Here is a 21,631-nt window from a genome sequence, read left to right on the forward strand (position 1 = left end):
AGGGGTTCAGTGGATTAAGTCAAACATTCATTCTAAATTCTTAAAACTCAGAAAATTGATTACTGAATTCTGTTCAAAGGGAAGGGGAATTGAGACAGCAGTAGCTATGCTAAGAATGAGGTTGTATCCCAGCACTATGATGAAGAGATAAACCGTTCTTCACATTAGGGATGAGAGAGAAATTTGGTTTGGTTTACATACAAAAATGTAATTGTCCATCTTTACAGATGGCAGGTGTTGCCACCACTCACCATATGCTCAGAGGTACATGTTACTACACAGGAAGTGGATTGGACTGTGAAAGACCAACCCAAGTTGTGTTTGCATTTTGACAAATTTGTAGGGCAGTACAATATCTCAGAGAGGAGTTCAGGTCTCCTGCTCCCCTGGTGCATTCACTACAGCTGCCCAATTGCCCTGCTTTTTAAAGTTTGATAGAAATATCTGTGGGCTATAGGTACCTTCTTAAACCATAAGGTGTTTTGCCTATTAATGAATCATTATGTTGTTTAAACTGTGAGTCTGCATTGTTTGTAAGTTGCTTTTTGTGGGCGAAAAGCAGTACATATATTTTAATATAAATAGATAAACAGAATATTGTAGGATGCCTCATGGGAGTGTATATTCTCTTTGTGCAAGACAGTTGTACATTTCAGAAGAGCCAGTAAGGTAAATAAATGGGCATTTCCTGGTTGTACATCATGTGCCATTTGTATGGGGCAAAACAGAAAGGAGTTTCTGATAGCCACTCTCTCCTGTTAGAAAGTTGTCCAAACAAGCACTGCAAGACCCTGGAGTGGGGAAGAAACATTTGTAATTTCATTGGACATTACAGTGTCATCTTAAAGGACTAATATACTACATTGCTACATTGTTGCCCAATTGAGGTATAACAGACATGTTATAAAGTATAAAGAAACAGGATAGACTTGATATCCAAGTTAATAAATAATTAGCAAATATTAGTAACATCTTGATTTTTTAGATACTTAATCCTGCTCTATCCAGTTCACAACAGCAGAATTCTGACATTTGCAGTTATGGGCCTTGAACTTCTTACCCTGATTTAAACTCTTTTTCCTCCCCAGATCATCTTAGATCATTTTCAGCAGTCAGAGAGATTAATATATCACTTCTGTTCATAACAGAGCTTACGTACCAATTTTGGGAATCAAGTTGTTTTGAAGATAGAGAATTTTTAAATCCCGGCACCATTTGTCAAGGAGTTCTATTTTCTCCAGATTCTGCTGATGTAAGGAAATTTCTTCCAAGGAAAAGATTTCACAGTTGTTATGTTCTGCCCGTTTCCTGATTAGTTCTTCTGTAACTGAAAGAAATATCATAGCTTATAGAAGCAATTTCTTCCATAAAGGTAGGTTGCATTCATTTCCTTAGAGATATATCCAATATAGACATGACCTTTATATACTGTCTTCTGATACAGGCTCTTCACAAAAGCATAGGAAGCTGCCTTAATCCAAGTCAGATCATCGGTCCATCTAGCTCAGTACTCTTGACGCTGACTGGCAGTGACTCTCCAGGATCTCAGAAAGAAATCTTTCCAGGTGCTGTCTGGAGATTGAACCTGAGACCCTTCTGCATTTACCTTCTGTGGTATATAAAACAGGTGTTTTGTAGGGAAGTTTATCACTCAACACACAGGAAAGAACTTCCAATTTGCTGAATGGTGTGCAAGACTGACCTCAGAAAGGATGCTTTCCGATGCTGTTTTAAAGATACTACTACAGTCCAGATAATGAGTCCCATGCTTGCAATCTGTATCAGGGGGGGGGAATGTCCTAGAGAAGTGAATGTGAGCTTCTTTTCCCACTCAAATTGCAGATGTAGAACCCCAGACCAGGCCACAATAGGGACAGGCAAAAAGGTAAAGCTGCTCTACCCCACATGCCAGTATTCTCTTCTGGATCAAGCTCCCCATGTAGCACTTAAGAGCAAACTGCGTGATTAGCTTCTCATTAGTTTGGCCCCCAGTCAATGCCGGTGCCAGGCTATTTTGCACCCTAGGCAAGGCTAACTACTTACACCCCCCCCCAAATTGCTAACTTCAATTTTCAAAAACAGATATCTTGTAGAAAAAATGAAAAGCACAAAACTTGAAACTGCTAAATTTTAGTTGCATTTTTTCCAAGGGTTAAAAAAACTAATCTGTATAAAACTGTGCCCCTCAAAGGTCAGTACTGTGCCCCTCTGAGGTCTGCGCCCTAGGCGGCTGCCTAGCTGGCCTAATGGTAGCACCCGCCCTGCCCCCAGTGTTCCAATATGACCTTGTCATACTCACTTTGAAACCAATGGCATTTTATTCCCATCCTTCCTTCAAGTTGCTCAGGGGGGCAGTGTAAAGGCATTCCAAGAAAGATTCTCAGAATTTCCTTGGCAGAACAGTTAATATAAAAGGGTTCACTGAAGACAGACATTTGCTGAAAGTAAGAACATAAAAAGAGCCTGCCGGATCAGGCCAGCAGCTCATCTAGTCCAGCATCCTGTCCACACAGTGGCCAACCAGAAATCTGTGGGAAGTCCACAAGCAGAACCTGAGTGCAAGAGCACTCTCTCCTCCTGTGGTTTCCAGCAACTGGTATTCAGAAGCATACTGCCTCCCAACAATGGAGGCAGAGCATAGCCATCATGGTTAGTAGCCACTGACAGCCTTATCCTCCATGAAAAGCAGAAGGTTTGAAAAAGCCTAGCAAGAGCAGGCTACTGTTAAAACTAGAAAATGATAGAAAAACAGTGATGAGAGGGCTCTCTCAGTGCCTAGATTCCTAGCTGATCCGCATTAAGTAGAAAAACTCACCAAAAAAATTTAAAGCAGTCCACCACTCATAACAGCAATTATCATTTGTGCCAATCAGTTACATCCACCCGAGAGTTCTCAAAGAACTCAAATGTGAAATTGCTGATCTTCTAACTAAAATATGTAACTTGTCCCTCGGGTCCTCCTCCGTGCCTGAGGACTGGAAAGTGGCAAATGTAACGCCAATCTTCAAAAAGGGATCCAGAGGGGATCCCGGAAATTACAGGCCAGTTAGCTTAACTTCTGTCCCTGGGAAACTGGTAGAAAGTATTATTAAAGCTAGATTAACTAAGCACATAGAAGAACAAGCCTTGCTGAGGCAGAGCCAGCATGGCTTCTGCAGGGGAAAGTCCTGTCTCAGTAACCTATTAGAATTCTTTGAGAGTGTCAACAAGCATATAGATAGAGGTGATCCAGTGGACATAGTGTACTTAGACTTTCAAAAAGCGTTTGACAAGGTACCTCACCAAAGGCTTCTGAGGAAGCTTAGCAGTCATGGAATAAGAGGAGAGGTCCTCTTGTGGATAAGGAATTGGTTAAGAAGCAGAAAGCGGAGAGTAGGAATAAATGGACAGTTCTCCCAATGGAGGGCTGTAGAAAGTGGAGTTCCTCAAGGATCAGTATTGGGACCTGTACTTTTCAACTTGTTCATTAATGACCTGGAGTTAGGAGTGAGCAGTGAAGTGGCCAAGTTTGCTGATGACACTAATTTGTTCAGGGTTGTTAAAACAAAAAGGGATTGCGAAGAGCTCCAAAAAGACCTCTCCAAACTGAGTGAATGGGCGGAAAAATGGCAAATGCAATTCAATATAAACAAGTGTAAAATTATGCATATTGGAGCAAAAAATCTTAATTTCACATATACGCTCATGGGGTCTGAACTGGCGGTGACCGACCAGGAGAGAGACCTCGGGGTTGTAGTGGACAGCACGATGAAAATGTCGACCCAGTGTGCGGCAGCTGTGAAAAAGGCAAATTCCATGCTAGGGATAATTAGGAAAGGTATTGAAAATAAAACAGCCGATATCATAATGCCGTTGTATAAATCTATGGTGTGGCCGCATTTGGAATACTGTGTACAGTTCTGGTCGCCTCATCTCAAAAAGGATATTCTAGAGTTGGAAAAGGTTCAGAAGAGGGCAACCAGAATGATCAAGGGGATGGAGCGACTCCCTTGCGAGGAAAGGTTGCAGCATTTGGGGCTTTTTAGTTTAGAGAAAAGGCGGGTCAGAGGAGACATGATAGAAGTGTATAAAATTATGCATGGCATTCAGAAAGTGGATAGACAAAAGTTCTTCTCCCTCTCTCATAATACTAGAACTCGTGGACATTCAAAGAAGCTGAATGTTGGAAGATTCAGGACAGACAAAAGGAAGTACTTCTTTACTCAGCGCATCGTTAAACTATGGAATTTGCTCCCACAAGATGCAGTAATGGCCACCAGCTTGGATGGCTTTAAAAGAAGATTAGACAAATTCATGGAGGACAGGGCTATCAATGGCTACTAGCCGTGATGGCTGTGCTGTGCCACCCTAGTCAGAGGCAGCATGCTTCTGAAAAGCAGTTGCCAGAAGCCTCAGGAGGGGAGAGTGTTCTTGCACTCGGGTCCTGCTTGCGGGCTTCCCCCAGGCACCTGGTTGGCCACTGTGAGAACAGGATGCTGGACTAGATGGGCCACTGGCCTGATCCAGCAGGCTCTTCTTATGTTCTTATGTACATTTAAATCCACAGATGGCAACATTTTCAGTTCTGTCAAGTATTAACTGTTTGGACAGCTGACATGTATTCAAAATTTAAAATAATGATACATAAATCATATTACTATTTCTTTAATATGAAAAGCAAAAGGCATTTGGAATGTCAAAATCAAATCTGAAGATGACAAGGAGGATTATTTCTGGCAGCTTATATGTTTGGTTTATTAAATTGTTTTTAAAAATACAACCTCTTTAACTCCAATCAGCCAAAACAAAACAAAAAGTACCTAAACAAGTAAACAACGATGAAAAATATGTAAATGCTTCAGAAAAATGAGGGACTTGCTGGAAGATCATATAAACTATTCCCATTCTGGTGCCCTCCAGATATTGTGAGATAACAGCTCTCTGATCCTTGGCCCTGCTGGATGCTGATGGGAGTTGTAGACAACATCTGGAGGGCACCAGATTGGGAGAGGCTGCTCTATATCCATAAAAGACTTGCCATTTTATGGTCATCAGTTCAATGAGTCAGTACTATCATATCACACTGTATATTAGACACAAATTCAGATAGTGAAGCAACATTAGGGCAAACAGCACAAATCTGAAATGTTTAATAGTTATTCCTTCTCCTTAGGGAACCTGGAAATTGTAGATCTATAGGGGGTGGATGGGCCAAGGTCTCTAGAATTCTCATCCCCTTAATGAGACTAGAATTCCCATGATCCTTTGGGGGGGAGTCTTGACACTAATTACATCCTTCCAAATGCTAAATTTGGAAGTCTGAAGTCTTCCCACTCCAGCTGTTGAAGGTCTATTGAAGTCCAAATCAGAATACATTTTGGAAGCACTGGGAAAGTTATCACTTTGGGATGGGATACAATAGCACTGCATTGGGCATGCATACAATTACTTTTGTCAAAGTGAACATTTCAGTTTAGTAGTGTGCTTTATTTTTTTAATTCACTCTTGTTTCTCAGCTTTTATATCACAACCCTAGACAAATATAACATAGTACAAATAGATAAAACATAAAATATACTGCATTAGAGTCATTTATATTTGGAATAATCGGTTTGATGTTTTTGTTTTATCTATTTCAGCCTTTGAGAAGCCCTGGTTCCCCCCTATTTGGCACTGGTTAGACCTCATCTTGAGTATTGCATCCAGTTCTGGACACCACACTTTAAAAAGGATGCAGACAAACTGGAACAAGTTCAGAGGAGGGAAACAAAGATGATCAGGGGACTGGAAACAAACCCCTATGAGGAGAGACTGAAAGAACTGGACATATTTACCCTTGAGAACAGAAGACCGAGGGTAGATATACACTTTTCAAGTACTTTAAGGATGTCACACAGAGGACATCACAGGATCTCTTCTCGATCGTCCCAGAGTGCAGGACACGGAATAATAGACACCAGCTGCAGGTAGCCAGATTTCAGCTGAACAGCAGAAAAACTTCCTGACTGTTACAGCCATACGAGAATGGAAGCAACGACCTAAGGAACTGGAGGGCTCTCCAACACTGGAGGCATTCAAGAGGCAGCTGGATAGGTACCTGTCGGGGATGCTTTAACTTGGATTCCTGAACTGAGCAAGGAGTTGGACTTGTAGGCCCCTTCCAACTCTACTATTCTATGGTTCTATGAGAAGGGGCAGGACAGAAATTGAACTCAGTCAAATGTTAATTTTCTGTCCTGTCCCTTCTCAAGGGCTCTGGTGGGTAATAAAAAACAATTACAATAACACCTCAGTTAAGGAATCCTTCAGGAATGAAGTTCCTTTTAACAAAAGTTGTTTTTTTATTGTGAAACTGATCAGCTTTGCTTTGCTATGGATAAACTTTCAAGCCTGTGCCTTTGCTTTAAGGTGAAACTGACCAGACTGGGTCTTTGCTTTGCCTTGAAGAGATCTCTTGCTTTCTCCCAGGGATGGGGAGGGAAGGATCCAACATGATTCAGAGGGGGAGGGTGCCGAGTAGACACCTTTTAAAGCCCCTGTTGAAGCTGCCCCCATCACCTATGAGCAGGTGTAGGAACACATCCCTATTCTTTCCATGTTTTTCCTACCTCTGGTACCAAAGTTTCTGTAAAAGAAATGTCCATGAACGCATCTACTTTGTTAACTGAGCTATTACTGTGTTCCAAAATAATTTGGTGAGGCGCAAAAAAACCTTGCTGAAGGCAGTGGCTGTTTCCTGAACTCAGGTACTGACCGTTCATAACAACCTGGAGGACAGCTTTTGAATTTTCAGTCTCCTGCCTGGTCCTAGAATTTATATAGGTTGCATGGAGAAAGCTCATGGGCTAGGGAAAAGCCCCCTCTCCACATTTTGCTATTTTGCTTGAGAATATGCTTTGCATATGCTTGGAAAACATATGCTTGGTTTTTAATAATGAAGTATGATTTATGATTATCATTTATATACTGCTTAATGTCAAAATAGACATAAATTGTTTACATTTTTTTAAAAAAATTACATAAATGTTAAAACTTAGACACTCATAATTAAAATATAAAATAAAACAGCACCATTAAAACAATATAGCAATTAAAAACAGATGACTTGGGTCAAGAGGTCAAGGGAATGTCTGTGCAAATAGGTGCATCTTCAAAAGACAACAGAATACCAAGAAAATGGGGCCTCTCATATTTCAGTAGGGAGTGCATTCCATAACATTGGTGCTACCAGTGAAAAAGCCCCCCATCTGTGTTACATGCCCCCTGGCTACCACTAGCCAATAATAATCAGGCCATGGCAAGACTGGGTCCCATTTTTATTTATTTATTATGTTATTAATATGTTTAATATGTTCAATTTGGTTTTAGATTTGTGGATTTTTATATATATGTTTCTGTACCGATTTATGTGATTTTATTGTATATACTTTCTGTTGTACACCGCCCAGAGAGCTATGCTAGTGGGGTGGTATAAAAATTTAATAAATAAATAAATATAAAACACCCACCCCCATTTGGCCTTTTGGCTTGAGAAATGCTCAAACCAAATGCACATGCTCATGCCTCTGGAAATGCCCCCTTTATGTATGCTCCTAGCATGGGAAAATGACCTCTGCAGATGCTCAAGGCTTGGGAAACTCCCCTTCTGGCTTGAGAAGTGCCCTCTGAACATGGTCTGGTTCATTGCCTTAGGACAATGCCCCCCGCAGCTGCTCTTGGCTTGGGGAACACTTCCTTTACATATCTTCTTAGCTATGGTATTGAGGGGGGATACTCCTACCACCTGCTCAGGATGAATTGCTCTCAGTAGGACAAGGCTTGAATGCCACCTGCAAGAGTCCTCTTGTGGCATGTTAAAGGCCCAGCAAACCTTACGCCGTAATAAATGTTGTTCGGCTGCAAGGCTGCCAGAAGGCGCTAGTCCTCGCCCCTCCTCAGGAAGGGAGTTGAGCTGGCCAGGAAAGCCGGTTCCGGGGCTTCCCAAAAGCCCTCATCCAAGCAAATGAAAGGGATGGAAACTCACTCCGCGCCATGGCCGACTGCAGGGACCTTCCCGTCGCCTGCCTGCCTGCCTGCTTCAGCGAAACGTCTCCCAACCGCCATTAACCGACGCCGCTCTGCGTCGCCATGGCAACTAGAGGAGGATGCGCCCAGCGAACGGCCGTTTCTGTTAGTTCCACCGTGGGGGGGGGAGTGAGGGGGACAAAGAGATAAGGAGCGACGAGGGGGAAATGGGAGTCTCTCTAAAGTTCTGGCATCAAACTGAAAACCACTGCGGTGCTCTAAGGACGCAGAGCGGCGGCGTTCGCGGGCTCGGAAGACCCGCGTCCCTTCAGCTCTTAGAGTGAACTCCAACTCCGATTAACCCCAGCCAACATAAACAGCGGTCTGGGACGAGGGGAGTTGTAGTCTCATCCAAAATGTCTGCCTGGCCACAAATTCTGACTTAATTTTCTGACTTTGGGAAACAGAATGGAAAGGCGCTTCGGTTTTTCACCGGAAGTTGTTTCTGAAAGGACTGTGTTGGACTTGACAAAGGGACACTACGGATAGGGAAAAGCGGAAGGCTCTCAGAGCAGCAACGAGACGCGTGTTTGTTTTCCCCTTCCCCTGTTTACCGCCCCTACGACGGGGATAGCCCTCCCCTATTTCACAAATTAAAACAGCGATACTTCTCGGCACTTTTATCAATGTTTAATCTCAACAATGGGTCTGCTCCTATGAGTGGAAGACTAAATAACACCCAATGATGATGGGTGAGGAGACAAATGGACGAAGGATAGTCTTTCCTCTCTTTCCCGCTGCCCCCATAGTACTAGAAACAGGCGGAATCAACCAAGGAACTTGATGGGCAGTAGAGTCAGGACAAACAAACATGGTTCTTTGCAAAAGACGTGATTAAATCTATGGAACTCACTGCCAGATGATAGGGTGATGACAACTGGTTTAAAGAGCTTTCAAAGAGGATTGGACAAATTCGTGGAGGGCAGGCCTATTATGACTGTGATAACTAAGTGGAATCTCCAGGTCCAGGGGCAGTTTACTTACCTTGAGAGGTAGCTAAGGGGAAAGGGGGGACAAAGCAGCAGCAGTACTGGCATAGCAGCAGTCAGCTGGTCAGCCACAGCCATAGCCCTGCACACAGCCAAAGGGGGGGGCACTGCCACCCCATCTGCCATCTGAAACATGTGGATCAGTATTCCTTAAGATGTATTTATTTAAATATTTACATACCGCTACACATGTACATTCATTTAACAAAATCAGAGCAGTTTAACAACATATAGAAATACAAGATAAAACCGTATGCAAAATTTAAAATCAGAAATCATTAGCTAAACTACTGCAGAAAGATATCTTCTCAATGGCCTGCATAAGCCTGGTGACAGAAAAGTTTTCAGTAGGTGTTTAAAAGTCAGAACGGAAAGGTGCCTGCTGAATTTCTGTTGGCAGAGCATTCCACAGGACTGGGCTGATGACACTAAAAGCTCGATTTCTTGTTGCTGTTAAATGAGCCTCACCAACTCTAGGGACAACCAACAATGCTTCAGCAAATGGAACACAGGGTTAGTTCTGGTGCCAAAGGATTCTTGTAGAGAGTAAATTATTTATTTATTTATTTATTTATTTATTTATTTAAGAAGTTTATATCCCGCTTCAGTTCCAAAGAATTCTAAGCGGCTTTAGCTGTGTCTCTTCCAGTCCCTCTTCCACAAAGGCTCTCTTCTTCCAGAAGGATTTCCAACCATTAGCTCCTATGGCAACAAATCACCTGTACTTGGCCAATTATTCCACATCACAAAGCCAGACCTGTTTAGCAGATTTGACCACCCAACAAGTCCTTCTATTACCCAGGCTCCAACCTTACAAGCCTAGAAGAGTGTGCTGGATCAGGCCAATGGCCCATCTAATTCAGCATCCTGCTCTCAAGGTGGCCAACCAGTAATCCATGGGAAGCCCACAAGTGGAACTTGAGTGCAAAGAGCACTCTCCACTCCTGTGGATTCCAGCAACTGGTAGTTGGAAGCATACCACCTCCACCTATGAAGGCAGAACATAGCCATCGTGGCTAGTAGCCTTATCCTCCATGAATTTATCTAAAACTCTTTTCAAGCCATCCAATTTGGTGGCCAACACAGCCTCTTGTGGGAGCAAATTCCACAGTTTAACCATGCGCTGGGCTGGAGTGTAGTCATCCGGGGTCTCGGGGGTGTGTCTTAGACACCTTACTTTTTTGGGAGCAGGATCCCTATGTCTCCAGTATCCTACGAGCCAATCAACATGAAAGGGGAGTGTGTTAGCCACTGAAAATAATCTTCTAACACGCTTCCTTGTCTTTTCCTGCTGATTGGAGCCAATCAGAGTGAACAGAGGTGAGTCAGCCACAGAGAAGACTCTTCTGAGCAGCTAGAACTTCCCTTTCATGCTGATTAGCTCCTAGGGACATCAGTTGTGGAAGAACACATGTGTGAGAAGGACTGAGGAGTGTGGAGATGATGACATAGAGCAACCAAGTGAAGAGGTGCAACTCTGAGGGGTGTGGCATGACTATCATGAAGGGACCCTGCACTTCTGAATTTGCCACTACTCTACTGGCACTGCGTGAAGAAGTACTTTCTTTTGTCTGTCCTGAATCTTCCAACATTCAGTTTCATTGAATGTACACGAGTTCCAGTGTTATATGAGGGGGAGAAAAACTTTTCTCTATTCATTTTCTCCATGCCATGCATAATTTTATACACACCATGTCACCCCTGACTTGCCTTTTCTCTAGACGGAAAAGCCCCAAATGGAAGGGGACCTGAGGTTATCCACTTCAACCCGCACTGTCATTACTTTCTATCTATATGTAAATACATTTGTTGATTGATTCTTTAGATGAATCCTACTCCATCTGGTGAAACAGACTAGCTCATGAAAGCTTATCCTGTAATAAGACTTTGGTGTTTGTTGTCAGGCTATTTTCTGTTTCACTTGAGAGCTTTTGATATTACCCCCCTCCCACCTCCTCAAGACATCAGATTCTATTCAAAGCCACCAAGCACAACCATCTCCTGCCCTCAATAGCCTCTTATTTATTTTTTAAAAAGATGTATAAACTGCTCACATTATAAAATATCAGAGTGATCTGTTCCGTGACCTACAAGACATCATAAGTCCGCACCGCAGGGGACCATGCTCTCCTGCCGCTCAATACTGCTACTTGATAGGATGAGTTCAAAAGAAAGCCCACATAACTGAATACTCCCATCTAATACCTTTTTCTCATCCTAATATCATGTATTGAGCCACACAGTGGGATAAAAGAAGAGGGGGAGGGAAGAGGGAGAGAGATAATAGAAATACTTGTTTTAGAGACACTAGTTATTTGCATAAAGAGGGAGCCCTCTCCGGGCTCACATGGATAGTTTCAGGAAAGACAAACAAAATTCAGCTGTAAAATGGCACCATCTGGTGGCTCAAGGTGCACGTCCTACAGGGAGAATTGGTCTAAATGTACTGTTATTTATTTAAAGCATTTATATACCTCTTGATTATTTACATTTCTAAAGTGGTGTATTTTCCTCTGGTACCATTACACTTTCAGCTATAAACATTTTCTTTGCTTCAGTTTTCACGGTTTCTTTCCCATAGTCTGCCACAGCGCACAAAAGACTTGACTCTCAATATTTCTTCCCCTGTATCAGGGCTGGGGAACATTTTTCAGCTCAAGGGCCACATTCTGTTGTGTGGAACTTTCCAGGGGCCACATGCCCGTGGCAGGCAGGACCAGAGCCAAAGTGTGGGTGGAACAACAGATGTCACTCTTTCCTTTGCACAGGAGAGTTCCTCAACAAAAAAGTCAGGAACAGCATACAAGCATTCCTGAAAGACAGCCTGCCTAATACTGCAGTGCTTCCCATGCAAAGCACAACTGGGCACACGTGTCTGTAGGCTGGGACAAGTCCACCGGCAGCATCCATCCATTGTTCAGGAACTCCATCCTTAGGAGCCTGGTCATACAGAGGAAGGTCCACACTGGTGCATGAGTTATAATTGCCACCTCAATTCCCTGGCTCACTCCGCATCTCCACCAGCTCCTTAATTCTGCAAATTATACTTTTTGATAAGATACTCTCAGAATCCTCATTGATCAACATGCCGTTTGATCTGTGTCCCTGGTGCAGCTTGGAGGCACAGGCCAGGGTATTATTATTATTGAAAATATTCCTACATGCAGTCATACAAGGTTTCCAGAAGAAATGTGGAAACAAGCAAGTTTTTGAAGGGAAGGGATGGTTATCCTGTTCAGATTGTATGGACTGACAGAAGGCGGTATCAAGAAAAAACTAGTGCAGAAATGCCAGTGAACCTGGTTGAAAAGAGAGAAAGATGACAAGTATCATGCAGTTGAAAACTGTCTAGTATTATGAGATTGTGCAATATAACTTGAGTACCAAAACAGTTGTTTAAGGAACAATCCAACCCCAAGATCTGCCAGGATGAGTGAGTTAGGATCTGCCAGATCTCTGGCTCAGGTGGCCAAACCCTAGTTCAACCAGGACTACACTGGATCCTAACTCTGATCAGTTCAATCACATGACCTGGCAACCCAGCGGAATTTTTACCAGCAAAAAGGGTGGTCTAAGTCAAACTCTGTTGTAAAGGTTTGTTTTCCGTCTGCCAGGCTTGGTCCAGCTCAGCCAGCAGAAGCCTTGCTTCTAAATGCAGTTTGGATCTGGAATACTTTACACCGGCTTCACTTAAGCCGCTGTAAATTACACGGGCTTCCCATAGTTACGGTTGCTCCCTTAGGTATGTTGATTCTCAATCAAGCAGCAATCTGTCAACTGCTGGGAATGAGTTTCCAGGCGAGACTGATTAAAGGAGATTTATATCTTGTTTAAGAAATTAACATGCAGCCAAAAACAGAAATGAAATATTATGAAATTGCATTATGAAATAGGTTCATAAACCTGGGATGCTGGTGAAAAAAAAAGGAAAGCTCTCCCTAGATATTAATTCATAATTCACTGTTATTTTTGAAAAATTAGGGTGCAATCCTAAACACAATTACTAGTGGCATTCAAAAAACCTAAGAACTGAGGGAGACTTGTGAACACCTTTGCATTCCCACAACCTCTTGCATCCGCTATCAGGTGCCAAAATTGCAAAAAACAACAGCAATGGCAGCCTGGATGAAGAAAGTCTGGCCTATAAGTATAAGGATGGAAGAGAAATTTGGTTCAGCTCAGATTTCAATGCGAGCAAACATAATTCACACTTCCTGAAACAATATGCAAACCAAAACACAGTTGTCCTTCAAAACATGCGCTTCGCCAAATGTTGTCGTACAGTTTTCCAACAAAAAAAGTATATAAAAATACATCTGTTGGAGGAAAGTGTGCAAACAAATGCACATAGCCATAAAAATAACATACAGAAACGTGTTATATTAGGGAAGATATGTCTATTTGCATGCAAAAATGAGTATATTGGGGGAAATGCACACTGAAATGCTGAAGAATTTTCACGAGGACTTTAAAAAACAAAAACAAATGGGAAACTGATGCAGAAATGTGGCAAACTGAACTTAATATTGAAAAAATGAGAAAGTTGCAGAAACTGACATTTGTCCACCCCTTCCTGTGTGGGACTCAGAGGAGCAGCACAAACACCTGTAGCCTGCTAGAAAACTTGTATACACCTTTGCCCCTCTCAAGTAGAAATGACATTCTATTGTATTTCAAACATTTAGTAGGCCACAATGAGTAGCAGTTAGGAATGGGCAATCATTTCAATCCAGTTTGCATTTCAAGCTGAAATTATCAAATTTGCTCTTTCCCAACAATGCAAGAACCAAAACGCAGCCATCATTCAAAACTCTAATTTTGCAGTGCAGCTTGCCAACCAACCAATGTTTACAAAAACGCATATAGGGGAAAGTGTGCAGAAAAATCAATATATGAGTAAAAATAACATGCAAAAATGCATTAAATGATGAGAAACGGCTTTCAAAAATATGTACATAAGTCAAAATGTGTTTATTAGCAGAAATTCACAGTAAAATGCTGGAGAATTTTCATGAGGATTGCTGCAGAAATGTGGAGAACTGAAGTTACGATTGGAAAAATGAGGAACCGAGAGAACAGAAACTGACAAATCATTCCATCCCGAGTAGGCAGCGTATAAATGCTCCAAATAAATAAGTCCCACTGAATATAGTGGGACTTTCTTCCAAGAAAAGATGCATAGGATTGCACTGTGTGTGTTCAGTCATGGTGTGTGAGGTAGGTCACTGCCCACTGTGCTGTCTCCCTAGTTGCAGCAGCGATGCCACTCACTGGAACCAGGATGGGGCAGGGACGTAGGTACATCTGCACCCATTGCTATCCCCAACCTAGTCCTCCCCGGTCCTTGCTGCTGCCCTGCCTCACCACATGCAAGACTCGCCAACAGCTGGGACGGCAGCTCAGTGGCAGTGCCCCACCTCACACAGCACAACTGTGTGTATTTGAACTTGCTTGTATTCCTGTTCCTTTCCTGTTCCTCTTGAATCATGCTTATTAGAGCCAAACAAGACATGATGTTTGGCAAGTAGATTAGCAGTCCATAGCTGATTTTTGTCAAACTGACAGTTGAGGTTTCTTCTTTCCACTGCAGAATTGTAACCCTTTTTTAAAAAAACAGGGTTGACAGGCCCTAGTGGAACTGCCTTTGAAACTCACCTTTGTTTGCCGTGCACTAAAGTGGTTCAACTCAAGTCTCACACACTGGTTATTAGTTTAACAAAACATCAGCTATGCAATGCCAAACTGCATGACAAATGTCATATCTATTCTGGCAATCGGATTGTAAGCCTGTGAGCAGGGACTTCTTTATATGTATAAAAAAGTATGTATAGCAGATAAAAAAAATAGGTGCATTCTAACTTTAGGTCCTTAATAAATAAGATATAGATGATGATAACGACAGCTTAATGGGCACAAGATACACCTCTCTTTAGAAGAGTTAGGAACCTGAAGTCAGTCCCATTAATTATCATACGGCAAAGATAAGATTAAAATTCTACTTACAAATTAAAATGATGATGAACAGCAAGAAGCTCTGCAGAGTGGTAAGCAGTCCTCCCAGAAAGAATCTGTAACCACAAGAATCAACCTAAGCCACATCTTAGGCATTCCTTGAGCAGCATTATTTATTTGTTTATATACAGCTTAATGCCCAGATGGTTTTTAAGTGGTTTACAAAACATAAAAAATCAGTTGCAGAACACTGGTAAAAAAAAAACAGATTAAAAATATGCCATAATTAAAATGCAAAACATCTCATTAGAAAATAAAAACATCCATGATTAAAATATACAATAAAACAATCCTTTTAAAACAGCACAGTAATTAAAGCAGGAGACTTGGGTCAAGAGATCAAGTGAATGCCTGTGTAAAACAGGTGCATCTTCAAACACATCTCTTTAACCCACTCATCCAGTTCCATTTGATGCCAACTGCAACTGACATGGCACCTGTTGCAATCGCACAGAAATGTGTGTCTACTCTACATTTCCTTGCTGTCATCCACAAGGAAGAATGGCACAAATCGTAACCAGCACAGGGTCAATCTATTGTGAAGCTGTGCTAAGAGGTATTGATGTATTGATCCCATATTTCATTCCCCCTAATCCTTATGCATTGACTTATTTTGTGCATGGGTAAGAAAGCAGAACAATGGGCCAATGGGGAAAGGTTAAGCACCTCTACACTCTATGCCACACCTGTGATTGATACAGTGCCTCCTGAGATTGTATTTCAGCTGGGTGGAGGTGGGGGTGGGTGGAACAACAATGCTGAAAGATTGATCACAGATCTCTTACATCACTTGTAGTTTGGCACCATTGAGTGGGGTGAGGATGTGGCTGTGTACACACCAGACCACACACATATCCCCCAAAGAATCCTGGGAGCTGTAGTTTGTTAAGGGAATTGTAGGCCTGTGAGGGGTACTGACATAAATGTGTGTTGTTCATCCTCCAGTCACATATTTTTAAACCATTCTCTCTCTCTCCCTCAGCCTAGGGGTTTCCTGGTTACTATCTCAGTCAGGAACTCAAGCCTGTCAACAAAGCTAGGCTGAGCTCGTGGCTTTTTACATCAGGCACCAATATAACATTGAGGCTCTGAACACACATATGTTTAAAGTACATCCCCCCCCTCAAGAATCCTGGGAAATGAGCTATAAGTCTCAGCAACCTTAACAAACTACAGTTCCCAGGATTCTTTTTTGGGGGGTATTTTCAATGTATGGTGTGTACAAAGCCTCAGACTTGGCATTCTCCAAACATTCCCATGAAATTCACACTGGTCATTAGTTTAAAAATGGACATCAGAATAGCTTTCGCCAAACTCTCCTTGAAGTTCAGTTCCCTGTTAAATGGCTAAATACATGGTGGGCAGTCATCTCACAGCATCTCAGCATATTTGTGATTTTAAAAAAAAGAAAAGAAAAGAATAACTAACCCCAATGTCGTTTCATAGACTCCTATTGAAACTGACCTGAGTTTGCCATTTAATAGAATCCAAAGCCCCTTCGGGCTCCAGTAGCTGGTCACATTTGCAGGAGCATGGCCTATGTCTTCTTTGAAAAACTATTTGCATGCTCTATAAATGGAAGCATTGTTATATATAAATACTTTCAACTTACCTTATGCAAAGAGAAATGATCAAGCACATGGACAGCGTGATCACTGGGCAAAGGTCATGTCTCCCTGTAAAAGGTTCTATTTACAACACAGACAAACAAGAGAGAAATAGTTATTGCAAGAATGGCAATCTCTTATTATAAGTTTGTTTATATATACCACCCTCTCATAAAATATCAGGACAGTGAACAGCATAAAAACATTTTTAAAAACCATTAAAAGCAGTCCAGAATAATCATGAAAATGACTGGCTTCCCGCTAATCTTCCTGCTAAAATGAAGCTGCCTTTTACCAGGTCAAACCATTTGTCTGTCTACTCCTATATTATCTACTTTGACTGACAGCCGCACTCCAGGGTCTCAGGCAGAGAGGTCTTCCCTATCACCTGATGCCTGATCCTTTTACCTAGAGATGCTAGGGGTTGAATTTGGGACCTTCTGCATGCACAACACATGCTCTACCCACTGACCGATGGGCCCCATCTGCACTGTACATCTAAAGCAGTATCATAACACTTTAATCAGTCATGCCTTCCCCAGACAATCCTGGGAACTGTAATGTGTTAAGCATGCTCTTAGGAGACTCCTATTCCCCTCACAGAGCTACAATTCTCAGAGCGATTTCAAAAGCAATCCCTCTTCCCAGGGAAATCTGGGAATTGCAGCTCTGCAAAGGGAATAGGGGTCTCCTAACTCCCAGGATTCTTAACAGACTTCAGTTCCCAGGATTCTTTGGGGTAAGCCATGACTGAAAGTGATATATTACTGCTTTAAAGATATACCTTACATTTATATAGCTTAGCACGGGAGACACTCAAAAGCACCGCTCAGCTACCTTATAAGTAAAGTAAGGTCAACAATAACCTTGCACCTCATCCAGGAGCATTTCACCAAAATTTTCTCATTCATTGATGGAGAATGGCTAGAAAAAAATGCAGGAGAAACTTTCAGCAAAGTGCTAGTACTATTCCGACTATTCCAGAAGACGCAACCTTCACTAGATGCAGCCCTTGACCAGCGTGTAACATCTAGTACAGCCAAGGTCTGTGAAAGAAAGGCTGATGGGTAATAAATACATTTTTATAAATGAGGTTACATCTTACAGAACTCTTAAGCATTGTCTTTAGCCTAATAAGAAAGTGGAGAATTAGGCCATAAACTGATTTAATCCCCCTGCTTTTGTTTTGAGCCTACCAAACACAACCTCGCAGATGTCAGAGGAAGTATTCAAAGCATTCACACCATCTTACTCATTATTTGCTTTTATATTTATTTTTGCAAACAATGTTGAGCTTTTTTATGGAAGAGCAGTATCTTCTTCCTAATAACTTTTTCTCATTTTATTTCTTTCTATTGAGCATCAGTGGGAAGATTGTGCATTTATTTCTCTTGTCTCCTGCCCTTCCTTCACAACAGAACCTAGGGTAGCTAACAACTTTCCTAAATACCACACACAAACAGCAATAAAATCACAGTGCTAAAATCACAAACACATTTAAAAGAAAGTAAAACAATCAGTGATAAAAGCAGCAGCAGCCTTTCCACCATGTTCTGAAGGGCGATGTTTCTCACTGACTCCTGAATGAATCCAGTGTAGCAGACAACTAGACCTCCACTGGGAGGGAGCTCCTTAGCTGGGGTGCCACCACCAAGGAGGCTCTGTTTCGTGTAGTAGCCCCACGGGCTGCACTCATCAAAAGCACCACAAACAGAGCCTCCCATGCCAATCTTAAAAGCCCAGGTTAGTTAGTACTGTGGGAGCCATTTCTTCAAGCACCTGGGCCCTGAGCCATTTAGGGCTTTGTACACTAGTTGTGGATGAACTTGGCAAGGATTATCAATACCTTGGCACAGTCATTAACCAAAATGGAGACAATAGTCAAGAAATCAGAAGAAGGCTAGGACTGGGGAGGGCAGCTATGAGAGGACTAGAAAAGGTCCTCAAATGCAAAGATGTATCACTGAACTCTACAGTCAGGATCATTCAGACCATGGTATTCCCGATCTCTATGTATGGATGTGAAAGTTGGACAGTGAAATAAGTGGATAAGAAAAAAATCAACTCATTTGAAATGTGGTGTTGGAGGAGAGCTTTGTGCATATCATGGACCACGAAAAAGATAAATAATTGGGTGTTAGAACAAATTAAACCAGAACTATGATTAGAAGATAAAATGATGAAACTGAGGTTATCATACACATTTGGACACATAATGAGAAGACATGATTCACTAGAAAAGACAATAATGCTGGGAAAAAACAGAAGGGAGTAGAAAAAGAGGAAGGCCAAACAAGAGATGGATTGATTCCATAAAGGGAGCCACAGGCCTGAACGTACAAGATCTGAACAGGGTGGTTTATAACAGATGCTATTGGAGGTCACTGATTCATAGGGTTGTCATAGGTCATGATTGACTTGAAGGCACATAACAACTATAATTAAAAGAAGGGTTTAACTCACTTGAACTGTCTAAAGATTTTTCATAGAAATACTCTTCTTCTGTCCGGGAAAAGGTGCAAGGAGGTGAATAATGCTGCTCTTTTCTTGGCTTTGTGCAAGCTACATCTTTTGAAGAAGAGGGTTTCTTTGATGCTGGGTTGTGTCTTTCTGCTCTTTGAGCTTTGTATTCCAAGGCAGCGTCAATAGTACCTGTAAAAAGTTTCATGAAACTAAAATGAACAGTTGTGATGATAGAACTATCTATGCTTATAGATCATTGGTGGTGAATTGGTGGCTCTCCAGACTAGGGGTGGGGGAAGAAACTCAATTCAGTTCTCCTCTGAAGACGAACTCACCTAATTTGCAGTTTTCAAAATGATATATGAACCAAAACACAGCCATCCTTTGAAATTTGCATTTCTCCACATTTTGCAGTGCAGTTCTTCAGGCATGCAATGTGCACAAAAGTGCATATATTAGGATAAAGAGTGCAAAGAAATGCATATATTAGTAAAGATAACACAAAAAAAATTACATTGGGGGAAATTGCTTGGAAAAATATTACATTTGTCAAAATTGCACACAAAAATGTGTTTTTAGGAGAAATTCACACATTTTCATGAGAGTTTTTTTAAAAATTGCAAATTGCTGCAGAAATGTGGAGAACTGAACTTAAGATAGAAAAAATGAGAAATTGAGAGAATTGAAATTGACAAACTTGTCCATCCCTACTCCAGACGTTGCTGGACTCCAGCTCCCAGTCAGCCAGTCAGCATGGCCAGTGGTCAGGGATAATGGGAGCTGAAGCCCAACAACATATGCATGTTTAGTGGTTCCCTTACCCTATGATAAATTCTTAAACTTAAAACACCCATATGTACACGCACAAAGCTCTCAAACTTTATTGATACAGAAAGAGCTTCCTTCTAGCTTTCTGAATTCATTATCAGTAGTTTCCAAACTGTGTTCCAGAGAACCCCGTGGTTCCAATTAAGCTTTGCTCCTTCAGTGACACAATCAGTGGTAGTAGAAAAACTTTGCTTACTTCAATCAGTCTTCCTGTGCAGCCACAGGAAATCAGTGGGTGCATTCTATAGTGCACCATCAGGCAATTCCCTTGGAGCAACAGTGAGCTGCCTACAGGGTTGGTCTGTACCCTGTGTGGACTCAGTGTGCACCCTGGAATATTTTCCAGAATCCTCTGCAACACATATATGGGCTCCATTTCAGGTGTGCATTGGTTCAACAATCTCAGGTAAATCGATACGGAAAGAATTCCTGAAGTACCAAGTTTGAAACTTATGGCAATCAAAGTCCCTTATCTCCCATATGTTCTTGCTCATACTACCATTATGTAAGAGCTGGTCAGCAAGCAGTCACAGGTGAGGAAGCACAAAGGCCGCTTTCCCTCGTGGACAATCTCTCCAGGGCCACATGCTAGTGGTGGGTAGGGCCACAGGCAAAAGTGAGCCGAACAATGAATGCGATTCTTACCTTTGCTATATTCCTAATGTGCAAAGTCATACAAAAGTCAGGGATTTCCATACCCCATCCTCTGCATCATCTATCCAGGCAACCAAGTGGCATTATCACAGTGCAAGAAAATATTCCAGCCAGCCCAACCAACCCAAGGAAGCCACAGAGCCGAGGGAGAGTCCCAAGGGTGGGATAGAGGGGCCTAGAAGTAGGGATGGAAGGATCTCAGTTTCCGTTCTCCCAGTTTGTCATTCTTCCAATCTTAAATTAACTTCTCAACATTTTTGCAGTAACCTGCAATTTTAAAAAAAAAATCATGAAAATTCTCCAGCGTTTGTGCAAATTTCTCCTTTAAAAGCTCACATTTTTCAATGACTTTTGCATACATACTAGTGATGGGTGAGAATTTTGATTCAGTTCACATTTCTAGCAGAATTTATCAAATTCACAATTTCCAAAAGAATATTAGAACCAAAACACAACCATCCTTTGAAATTTGCATTTATTAGAATTTTGGGATGCAGCTCGTCAACTAAACAACATTTACAAAAATGCATATATGAGGGGAAAGTGTGCATAAAAATGAATACATGAGTGAAATTAACATGCAAAAAGGCATGAAATGGTGAGAAATGGCTTGCAAAAATGTGCACCTTTGTCAAAGCTGCCTACAAAAATGTGTTTATTTGGAGAAATTTGCACTAAAATGGTGGAGTATTTTCATGAGGAGTTTTTTTTTAAGAAAATTGGCAGATCATTGTAGAAATGTAGAGAACTGAATTTAACATTGGAAAAATGAGAAACTGAGAGAACTGAAACAGACAGACCTTTCCATCCCTAATACATACTGTAGCTGGAATGCATGTGGCATGTGGAGTTTATCAGACACCTGCATTACAGGAAGAATATATCAAGGGACATGTCAGCTATTCTGCAAAACACGATTGGAAAGGGATATACATAGGCAATGTGCTATACAGAAATTTCCTTTCTGTTTTGACCTGTATCAGTTACAGGTCCACCTTTTGAATTTATGTTTCTCAGTTGCTGTATTACAGACTT

The 21,631-nt window shown here is 41.7% G+C and overlaps 2 protein-coding genes across 5 annotated transcripts in view; both read right to left on the reverse strand.

Annotated features, from left to right (window-relative positions):
* DNAAF11 (dynein axonemal assembly factor 11) overlaps positions 1–8,425 on the reverse strand; it is a 52,891-nt gene extending 44,466 nt beyond the window's left edge. Inside the window, exons 1-2 of one of the 3 annotated variants that reach the window (XM_061606889.1) lie at positions 8,003–8,425; positions 1,160–1,327 (exon numbers count right to left, since the gene is read on the reverse strand). In XM_061606889.1, coding sequence (XP_061462873.1) covers positions 1,160–1,327; positions 8,003–8,012 — 178 coding nt within the window. In that variant the 5' untranslated portion in view covers positions 8,013–8,425. The remainder of the gene's footprint in view (positions 1–1,159; positions 1,328–8,002) is intronic. The other 2 variants (XM_061606899.1, XM_061606879.1) reach the window with 2 other exon arrangements.
* A 775-nt stretch (positions 8,426–9,200) lies between these two features.
* TMEM71 (transmembrane protein 71) overlaps positions 9,201–21,631 on the reverse strand; it is a 49,930-nt gene continuing 37,499 nt past the window's right edge. For both annotated transcript variants that reach the window (XM_061607603.1, XM_061607593.1), the window contains exons 5-8: positions 19,115–19,303; positions 16,657–16,732; positions 15,036–15,100; positions 9,201–12,331 (exon numbers count right to left, since the gene is read on the reverse strand). In XM_061607603.1, coding sequence (XP_061463587.1) covers positions 12,309–12,331; positions 15,036–15,100; positions 16,657–16,732; positions 19,115–19,303 — 353 coding nt within the window. In that variant the 3' untranslated portion in view covers positions 9,201–12,308. The remainder of the gene's footprint in view (positions 12,332–15,035; positions 15,101–16,656; positions 16,733–19,114; positions 19,304–21,631) is intronic.

This window comes from Rhineura floridana, chromosome 1 (genome assembly GCF_030035675.1).
Source record: "Rhineura floridana isolate rRhiFlo1 chromosome 1, rRhiFlo1.hap2, whole genome shotgun sequence".
In the NCBI taxonomy this organism is placed as follows: Eukaryota; Metazoa; Chordata; class Lepidosauria; order Squamata; family Rhineuridae; genus Rhineura; species Rhineura floridana.